The 9,846-nt window shown below is 42.2% G+C and overlaps 1 protein-coding gene across 1 annotated transcript; it reads right to left on the bottom strand.

The window, feature by feature from the left end:
- Window positions 1-2,392: 2,392 nt before the first annotated feature.
- On the bottom strand, window positions 2,393-8,229 carry PLK2 (polo like kinase 2). Its single transcript, XM_056513895.1, has 14 exons — window positions 7,878-8,229; window positions 7,430-7,537; window positions 7,157-7,273; window positions 6,840-6,969; window positions 6,454-6,541; window positions 6,081-6,176; window positions 5,689-5,887; window positions 5,453-5,600; window positions 4,946-5,043; window positions 4,184-4,307; window positions 3,708-3,948; window positions 3,483-3,612; window positions 3,287-3,397; window positions 2,393-3,163 (listed from the first exon to the last, which is right to left on the bottom strand). Exons 1-14 carry the CDS (start codon window positions 8,100-8,102, stop codon window positions 2,972-2,974), a joined length of 2,007 nt encoding a protein of 668 aa, XP_056369870.1. The 5' UTR covers window positions 8,103-8,229; the 3' UTR covers window positions 2,393-2,971.
- Window positions 8,230-9,846: the final 1,617 nt, after the last annotated feature.

The following is a 9,846-nucleotide window of genomic DNA, read 5'->3' as shown; positions in this document are numbered from 1 at the left end:
TTTTGATAGAACTATAACAGATTTTTTTTCTTGTCAATGTTATGTCATTGTGTTCAGCATTCATACCTGACAAACCTTTGTGCTTTCACTTAATCTTTCAATCCTCACGTTTCTTTTCAAGTACGTATACTCCCAAACTAGATTTTATGCTGTGTTTTCTCTTGATTTCAATATGAGAAATTAGAACAATTGCTGAGCAGCATAAAATGCAGACCACATCTTTCAAGAGAAGGTAAGACGTGTTATATAGAAGATATGGACCAATGCCTTTCTAATATTTATCTTCCTATATGCAGAATTACAAGAGGAAGTTATATGTTTAACTAAAGAAAGCCAAGTAGTGCACTACAGTATCTTATTTAAGACAGGATCCACCCTGAGAAAGAATTTTAGAACCTTTGTTCCTGATGCAAGTCCTTATACCAAGAATTTTAATTCCCTCCTTGGGCTCAGAGATTAGGACAAAGTTATCTTGAAAAGCACAATTCTCCTTAACCTAATCTAAACACCTCTCTTGTTTTGCAATATGAAAAGAAAAAGTGAGGTAAGGATACAGAGCAGAAGCTGCACTAAGCAGAAAGATACATAAAGATTTAGCAAGCACTGAACACAAACATTGCATACAAATAGCTGATTCACTTAACTTATTTTAGCAAGGTGTATTTCAACCATCCACAAACAACTAGCATCCTGGAGCCTTTACATACACTTCTAAATATTCTGCATTAAAAGCTGGTTTATTTGCTTACACAAGCCTGAATTACTGCCATACAAGCATGATTTTAGTACCCAAGGAAATCATAGAAGCTGAATAAAGGTTTGCACTTTCTCTAGCACAGTTGAACCAAAAGAGGTTTTTCCATGTGAAGTACTATAGCTCTAGTAAATTTTGTGTTTGAAATGCACACAAACTGTATGTGTACTGGTGTCATAAACAAAAATGAAGATTTTCTTTGTTAGGGAAAAGAGCACAACAATAGCTGTATGTGTGCAGCAGAATTAGATAAGTCATGGCCTTTCAGGAATAAAATCAGCCATTATGCCTTGAAGAAAGTAGACAGCTGGGAAGCTGAATTCTGCTCACTATAGCAAGTATATATTTAACTTCACTAAACTGCCTAGAGTTACATTAATGAATCCGTCTGAAGAACTCAATTGGGTCTTCCTGTCTAGACTTGAGAAGTAAATAAATATTACCTAATGCATGGTATTCAATACAACAAACCAAATAATTTATACACACTTGCTGCAAGATGAAGCAAGCCAGCGGTAAGTACTCTGCTCACCATTTCAGATTGACATCTGTACTTTGTTTAGTCTGTGTTTTATCACTCAGCCAGTTCCTTACGTTCACCTGCTGTGATTGATACACTGATGGCAATTGACGTTTTTCAGAAAAGGCTTCATTTAGTTACAGGAACAATAGGTAAGTCAGCAATTAAACTGCTTGCTGTTGCATCAGAACTGTTACTTGAAGACTGCTATGTGTTTATACAGGTCCAAGTGCTATGCAATATCTAAGAGAAATAAGCCCAGTCCATAAGGGAGACAATATCCCCCTGCCTGGAATTCATGGTTTCTCCATAATTGCACCTATTTGCATGCTTTTAACTGACAAATGGCATTGCCTTCAGTTTTGGAAATCCATTATGTAAGTGGATGTGTAGAAGGAGTAGGATTGCAGAAAGGAGCAGGCTATACCTATGCTGGTCTCCACTGTTACAAGCTTTTTTACAGAAAACTTAGTATATACCATAAATCATAATTTGTCTTAGTTACACTAAGTGGTTGTTTATAATTAGCAGTTGGGAAGAGTAAGCCCAAAGCTGTCACTAAGTCACCCTTTAGCTTTTACTTTACTGGTATAACCATAACCAAGGGTAGAAAAAGACAAAATAAAGCTCAGTGGGGGGAAGTGATAGGTATGCTCAATTCATTCTGCTGTTGAGGTATCAGGATACTAGCCCCTTGATTGATAAAAGCAATGCCTTCACAGCAAGCAGAGAACTTATACAGTTGTTTATCCTTCAGTGTGTACTATCCAGAAGAGAGAGTCCTTCCCAGTCAGTGTAAAACACTAATTTTGGGATGTAGTATCTTGAAGAGATCCATACTTTTACTTTAAGCCCTTAGTTATTGTCCTAAGTGTCAAGGCCTACATCCTTAGTCTGTAGGCTCCATCAGCAATTGTTTTAGGATTGCAACTGTAATTAACAATATCCATGTTGGTGTTTGTGACTCGGCACAGACACAGACAAACCTGCCTACCCTTCATATCCAGACCTGTAGCAGACTTTTTAAAAATAGCACTTAGAAAGCAAATCTGCAAGATTTTTTGTAATGCAAAGTAAAGCATGCTCAGTCATACTGGAGAAAGAGTAGAGAATGATACTTCAGATTTCCATTCTTTATTGCCAACAGATTTATATTTAAAATGCCAAGGTTCAAAAAAAAAAGTAATAAATACTTCACTTTAGGCTGTAATAAATTAAAAAAAAAAAATTAACAAGGAATGCACTTTGCCAGCCACAAGTGTGGGTATTTTTGAAAAATAAGGAAAAAAAAACAGTATGGCCATAGTTCACAGTTAAGCAACCAGAAGCTGCTTGTTACAATTATCCCCAACAACGGAGCTCTCCCTTCCCTCCCTTTCCAGATGTGCATTCACAGTTTAACTCCATCAGAGATGCTCTCTTACAGAGCAAACAGACACACTCTGCTCCGAGTTCAAGTCAAATATATCTTTAACACACATGAAGCAAGGAAAACTATGATCCGAAGAACTCCTTGTCACAACAATTTAGTCCAAGAAGCAGGTTTAGGCTTCTAATAGATGTGCGCCCAGCACACTTGGACAGTCCAGTTTTCGTACCACCACACATCCATCATCAACATACTAGTTGCTCCACCATCTCCACTGTAGATTCACAGTGAACAAGAGAGTCCATTTGGTTTAACAGAGTTAGTTCCTTCAGTTACATCGCTGCAGCAGCATATTGAGAGCATATTCCATTCTGTGTTTTAGTTCCAATGAACATCCAGAAACCAGAAGAGTTGTCAGACGAAACGTTGTGGATATCCTGTCTTCATTTATGTAGGTAAGGAGATATTCCTCACTCTGATTGCAAATTATGACTTTTGTGTGATCATGGTAGAAGTTCACCTGTAATAAAAGAAAAGCAAGTTGCTATTTATCTACTTTCTCCTCTCAATTTCTGAGACTTAACTAGTTTTATTGCAATAAAGTATTTAAATATGTTTTCTTTGGTGATGCTACCACACTTACTTGAAACGTGCCATCATTGAAAAGCATCATCAGTGCTTTATCAGATTTGAGCCACTGTAAGAGGTAAAGCCTGGGCCGGCGTACATCTGTCAGGCTGGGCAAATCTCCTCCCTAGGAAAGGGAACAGACTGTGTTAAGCACTCAGTTCATATTTAGAGTATTTTTGTAGCTCAGGACTCTGAAAGTGCCGACTTACATCCATGAGGTTCTCCTCCATATAGTGAGAGAAATACTTCAGCACAGTTACTTGGCTAATGAATTGCTCAGGAGCCTCTGTGGCTGAGAAGACAGAGCATTGGCCTAGCTCAGCATAGTAGTGCACTGTCCTGAAAGATAAAAAAGGAAAATAAGAAGGTTAGTGATGACATACAAGTAATTCATGTTTAAACTGCCTTAGCAAGTTGCTGGCTTTTATTCTTACTTTTTGTCTGGCAGAAGGCTCATATGTGCCCCATTGTTGAAGAGGACACCAACAGTATGATCTGACAGCTGGTACCCAAAGCCATATTTGTTGGAGTAGTCCACCCATTTTGTAACCCACTGGAAGGATGCTGTCAGCTGTTCTTTGGGATTGCTGTCTGCTTCTGGCATGTTCTCCAGACATCCTCTCAATACTCTTGCAACTGTATCAGCAACACTTCCCATGGTACTGTCTTCCAAACCTTCCAAATCCAAAAAGAAGGATTATTAGACTGGGAAGAGCACATATAAGATTTTCATTCTAAATCTTTCAGTTACCTAGATTTTAAGGTATCTAACCTTAATGACTTTAAAATACTTCAAAAATATTAAAGCATTAAAAATTAGAGGATAAAATAAGATGTTTGTTTCAAACTTTTAAGATATGAGGAAAATAAAGGTTGGATTCAGACTCAGATCACATTTTGTTGCACTTACATTCACTGCTACTGCTGCAGCTTCCCAAAGTTCCTCTGACTATCATCCGAATGGAGTCTCCAATCTGCTTAGTTTCTGGCAATGCTCCAGGCTTCACCACTGTTGTGATAAGAGGCTGAATCTCCTAGAAGAGACGTCAGACATGTAAACATCAAACATAACACAAGCCAAGGCTTATACACAAGTTTTGCATGGCTCTCTGGTTTCTCAACAAATGATAAACTCTAGGGAAACTGGTATTCATGTACAAAGACTGCAAAGAACAAAGAGCTGCCGCGAGACTGAGCTTAGAGCGGCACACCAGGTCTTTCCATTCTTTAGATCTTCAATTTGCATCCCACAGGCTATTAATTAGTTCTCTGCTCTCCTGCCCTAGCAAGGGAGCAACTTTGTGCAGGTCTGAACACCAAATACTAAAAGATAGATTTCAGCAGTTTATTCTTTTAAGAAGCCCTAGTTAATCATGAACTGAAGAATGTATTTGGAATATTGAGAAATAGCACCTGGCAGACAAGTTAACGCACAGGTAACAATGAAGTCTAGGCAGATACTATAATTACTCAAAAGCTAAAATTTATAGTCTCCCTACAAAGGCTACCATACCTTTGTGATGCTTGTTTAAGTCCTCTTAAAGCAACTCTGCTAATCATTTAAGCTTGATTATGCTGTGTACAGCCCCAGTTCTGATATCCAAGTCAAATATAATTTAGTTATAACTACTCCACCCAACTATTACTGGATTTGAACTGCACTTGCATATACCTCATCTGTCTTGTGTTTGGGGGCCTGCTGGGTTATCGAGGTCTTCTTCAAATCATGCCTGAGCTTGTAGATTTCTTCATCTTCTTTAGCTAGCCTGTCTGAAATACAGGAAAAAGATACCTAATCATGAATCTGGAAGGGTTACTGAATTACAGAAAGCATAACAAGTTAACTGCAGAAAACACACTGTCTGTCTCTAGCAGCTTCTTCTAAGCCTGCCACAGTCTCCCAGAGAAATGATGCCATTATACACAAATCACTTAAGAGACTAAATTTCAATAGACATTATAAATTAAGAGATCACCAATATAGATATGGATGCTGTAAGAAGCATTTATGTATTATGTGGGCAGGCTATCACCTATGCTTAACAAGGAAAAAGCCAAAACCAACCCAGGAAAGCTCTGAGACACAGATGGAAGTGTTCTGTTGCTATCTCATAGATGTACACTAATATGAAACTGATGTAATAGAGATAAGTGGACCATATCTAGGTTTGATACTTACTATGTGTGTCGAAGTATCTGGCCTTATCCTTTTTACCCCCAAAGAGAGCAGCAGCTGCTTTTTTGAAGAAATTTTTAGCAGGACTTGACAAATGGAAATCAGGGACGGTGTGACAACAGCTTGCAGAAAGTCTATCAGGTGTAAAGCCCTGTGGAAATGCAACACAAATTTTTAGACCACAGAGTGCATTTTTGTATGGATTTTCTTCTACAACACTGATAGCAGACAGTACAAACCTGTAAGAAGAATTCATGTCGAATTATTTCATCTAAACTGGGCCGATCTTCAGGGTTTTTTGACAACATGCTAGCTATCAAGTGTTTTGCAGGTGCCAAGAGAGATGACGGCAGGCTGTATCTTGCTTCCCTTATACACCTGTATGTTTCTTTAAGATTTGTAGTCTCAAATGGGGGTCTTCCCAACAGCATTGTATACCTGTTCAAAGGAAAACGATTTTATTTTACACACCCACTGTACTTGTGTCTACAGCTACAAAAAAAGGCTTTGTCTATCTCCCAGTGTGAAGAATTTAAGCATTTGAGCTACACATGTAAGCATCCCCTTTGAACTTTCAAAAGCCTAAGCCAGTGATAGATATATTACATTTCAAAGGCAGGGAAATACTTACATTACACAGCCTAAGGCCCATATATCAGATTCACAGCCGTGCCCTTGTTTGTTGAGGACTTCTGGAGAGAGGTAATTTGGTGTGCCACATATTGTTCTGAAAAATCAAAGACACCACAGAGATGGTTAGTATTTCAAATAGAAAGAGGAAGAAGCTGTTTTTCATAGGAGAGGTTTTCCTCTCAAGTTCAGACAAGAATTTGAGACATCTAAAGAGGAGCTGTAGGAACTTTGATACCATAGACCTTTTTTTTCATTTTGTCTTTGTGATACTAGAGGGGTAGAAACTAGCTTTTCCTATGGAACATGACTATTCATTTTCATATGAATTTAGTTTAATATACTACTAGACTACACATTTTCAATCCTCCTACCTCCTCCTGTGCTCCAGTGGTTCCAGCCTAGCTGCCAAGCCAAAGTCACCCAGCTTCAGTTCCATGTTCTCATTGATGAAGAAGTTACCTGGCAGACAAAGAAATTCCAGTTAGTCCATCTCTGGCAAGGCAGGAATGCATTTGCCACAGGTGCTGAGTCATACTTTGTTCAGAGCCAGAAGCTAGGCAAGAATTTTTTTTTTTTTTTTTTTTTTTTTTTTAAATTAGGAATGCTTAATGTCATCCCTTAAGCACTATGAGTTTCCACTGTAAAGACAGACTAAGCTGATTCTACTAAACAAATTATCGCCATAAAAGGATAAAGTGGTACAATGCTGACAGGGCTAGAGGAGGCTGTTTTGAAGTTGGCAGTCTGGAGAACTTACCTAGTTTAAGGTCCCTGTGTAAGATTTCCTGTTCATGAAGATACTTCAGCCCTGACACAATTTGCCTGAGGTAGTATCGTACTTCTGGTTCGGTCAATACCTTCCTCGCTTTTAAGATGTGAGCCATTGACTGCAGAGGAAAAACAAAAGCAGAAATGTCACTGACAATTCATGTACAAGATTCACCTTAAGCAAAAGTAAATAAATACATAGAGAAGCAACAACTGAAGCCACCAAAAATAACTTTTCACATCACACATAAATTAGCTGTGGAGTCCAGGTAAGTAAATACTGGATTTCTCCTAGTTGATGCTCACCCTTCTACTGCAGTATTCCAGAAGAATGTAAATATTCTCTCTGTCTTCAAAGTAGTGATAAAACTGCACAACATGTCTATGATTAAGCATCCTATGCAGCTCAATCTCTTTATCAATCTGAAAAGACAAGACAGTGGAAAAGAAGAAAGGTATTGTTAGCCTTAATTCCACAAGGCTGAGCAGATAGCTCTATGAGAACCATTTCAGGAAAAGGGGTAGGCAATCCACCACACAAAGAGTTCGAGAAGGGAAAAAAAAATCATGCATACATACCTTCTCCCTTTGATGAGGTTTTGCTACTCTGCTGTGAGGAATGATTTTCGCAGCATAAACCTTATTCGTTGTCAAATCTGTCATCTCGTAACATTTGGCAAATCCACCCTAGAGAGACACAGAAGAAAAAGGCAATTAGAGCAGGTACAAATGCAGTCCGCACTTAGTCATTTACCAGCTCATGTATTAGTCAAGAAGCGCAACTTCCTTAGCAAAGGGCAATTTTTTAAGGACAGGTCCTGGGTTCATCGTCTGTCGCGCTGCTCCCCACTCCCCGCATGCAACATCCGAGCCGTCCCCGAGGGCTCGCCCGCGCCGAAGCAGATTCCGGGCAGTAAGGGCGCTCGGCTCCCGGCGGAACGCAGCCCGCAGGGACAGCGCCCCGGCGAGGGGCGAGCTGGGCACAGCGGCCAGCCTCGGAGGGCACGGGGCGATCCGCGGCCATTACCTTTCCGAGCACCTTGCCGCGGCAGTAGCGCTTCCCCGTCGTGGGGTCGGTAATAATCCGGGAGACCTCGGCCGCGGGGTGGCCGTGCTGGTGCGGCTGCTGGTGCGGCGGCTCCTCCGCCTTCTTCCTGCGCGACTCGCCCCCGGCCGCTCTGCCCGCGGCCGCCTCGCAGCACTTGGCACCGCCGCCGCCCGGTGGGTGGGCGATAGTCCGTAGCAGCTCCATCACCGCGCCCTGCCGGCTCCGTCCTGCCTGCCCTCCGCGCTCCTGCTTCACCTGCCCTACCCCTCCCGCCCGCTCTTCTGACGACGCCGAGCAGCGCCCCGGCTCGCCCTTTATAAAGCGGGTGCCGGCTCCTCCCCAGGCTGCGGGGCGGTCCCCGCCCGCACTCCGCTCCGCCCGCCCGGTTCGGCCCGGCCCCTCCCGGCCGGGGCCCGAGGAGCGCTGGGCAGCGCGGGGCCGCCCTGCTTGTCCTGCCCTGCTTGTCCTGCCCTGCCGGGCTGTGACGGGAGCAGAGCGGAGCGGCGGGGAGAGCAGGGGCTGAGCCCCCTGCAGCGGCGGGGGCTGCTCTGGCCGCTGCCGTCCCGTGCGGGAGCTCGGCAAAGAGAGCTCCAGCAAGATGCGCTTCCCTCGGTCGAGGCTGGCTGCGTGCCGGGCGCGGGGTCTGGCGATGCGAGGGCGAGCTGTGCCCGTAGGAGCGGCCCCGCAACGCGCGCCTGCTGCTGCACGTCAGGAAGGGACGGAGTTTGTCCCGCCTGTGCCCGAGCATCTCCACCACAGCAGAGGCATGGGGTCAGCGTGGGTCTGGGGCCCGTGGGCTTGTTCAGATGGTGCAAATCGCTGGCATGAATGCCCCACTGCCGAGGGGCCAGCATGTCCCTCCCTTTGCAAGAGTCAGGCCTAGGGACACCCCCCGCTGATGTCTGACAATAGTCAGCTCTAAAATCTCTTCATAAGCAGCGAATAAATTAGGTTGGAAGGCACCTGGAGGCAATTGTAGTATAGGGCCTCTGTACAGACTGTTGCTAAAAAGGGAAGCATGATCTGGGAGAAAAATATTGAAATGTGAAACAGTTTTGCATTTCTCCATTCTGAATATGCAAAAATGCCAAAATTCATCATTTTCTTGCTGTGTTACACATTTATGAAGTAGTATTTTCTTGTTGGCAGGCAAAATACTTCTACCTGCTATCATTGCTGTAAAAATCAAAAACTAATTGACTTAATAGGAGTGACTCCAAGAGCATGTAACTGTGTAAATTTTTTCAATATCAGTCCCTGAAAATCTCTGATTTCACATCTTAAAATAAAAGAATATACTTATTTTATGTCAGCAGCAGCATGCATGCCTTAATAGAACACACAAAGTTCCCCCAGCAAAACCAGCAAAGGAGTAGAACGTTAGTTTATTTGTTTCTCTCCATAGGTATTGGTTTGTGAAGGTAGCAGTGCTCAAGTGCTAAATATACTGGATTGTGTACATTCTTCTTCTGCCCACCAAGTTGTTTTAATGGGAATGTGCTCCTGCATTCCTAACTCATTCTGCCAAACCTAGTCAAGTCACATTAGTATTATTAATCATTAACCATAGGGGTAGAGGTAAAAATAAAAAGAACAAAAATTGGGATACACAGACACTGTTTAGTCCTGTGCCCTCTCAGTTTTTTGTCTTACAGACATTGGCTTCCTAGACAAATATTTTTACCCTCATATAACCTTGCCTTTCTCCAACTTAGTATTGTTTTTGCAAAATTAGTTACGAATAATAAACGTGGTTTCTCTATGCTTTGTTTAGTGTCAGGACATTGCTTTGGTCTGCTGCCCTGAAAGGCTTTTGTGGAAAGGGGAAATAGGCAGAATAGAAGTACACGTTTTCCCTCCTCCGGAAAGAAGTGGTACTGCACTTGGTAAAAAGGAACTTAAGAGAAACAAGCTTTGTCTGCTAAAGGTTTAGGATAGATTGTTAAAC

Source organism: Oenanthe melanoleuca, chromosome Z, assembly GCF_029582105.1.
Source record: "Oenanthe melanoleuca isolate GR-GAL-2019-014 chromosome Z, OMel1.0, whole genome shotgun sequence".
Lineage (NCBI taxonomy): Eukaryota > Metazoa > Chordata > Aves > Passeriformes > Muscicapidae > Oenanthe > Oenanthe melanoleuca.
The sequence above is the reverse complement of the archived record's forward strand: the minus strand, read 5'-3'. Positions and strand labels throughout refer to the sequence as shown.

What these genes read in the sequence shown, in the direction of transcription:
- PLK2 (XM_056513895.1), bottom strand. Translation starts at nt 8,102, where the DNA reads ATGGAGCTGCTACGGACTATCGCCCACCCACCGGGCGGCGGCGGTGCC. An exon ending in AACCTCATCAAAGGGAGAAG is followed by an intron (nt 7,274 to 7,429) that starts GTATGTATGCAT and finishes TTGTCTTTTCAG; the next exon opens with ATTGATAAAGAGATTGAGCT. An exon ending in TCAATGATGGCACGTTTCAA is followed by an intron (nt 3,164 to 3,286) that starts GTAAGTGTGGTA and finishes CTTTTATTACAG; the next exon opens with GTGAACTTCTACCATGATCA.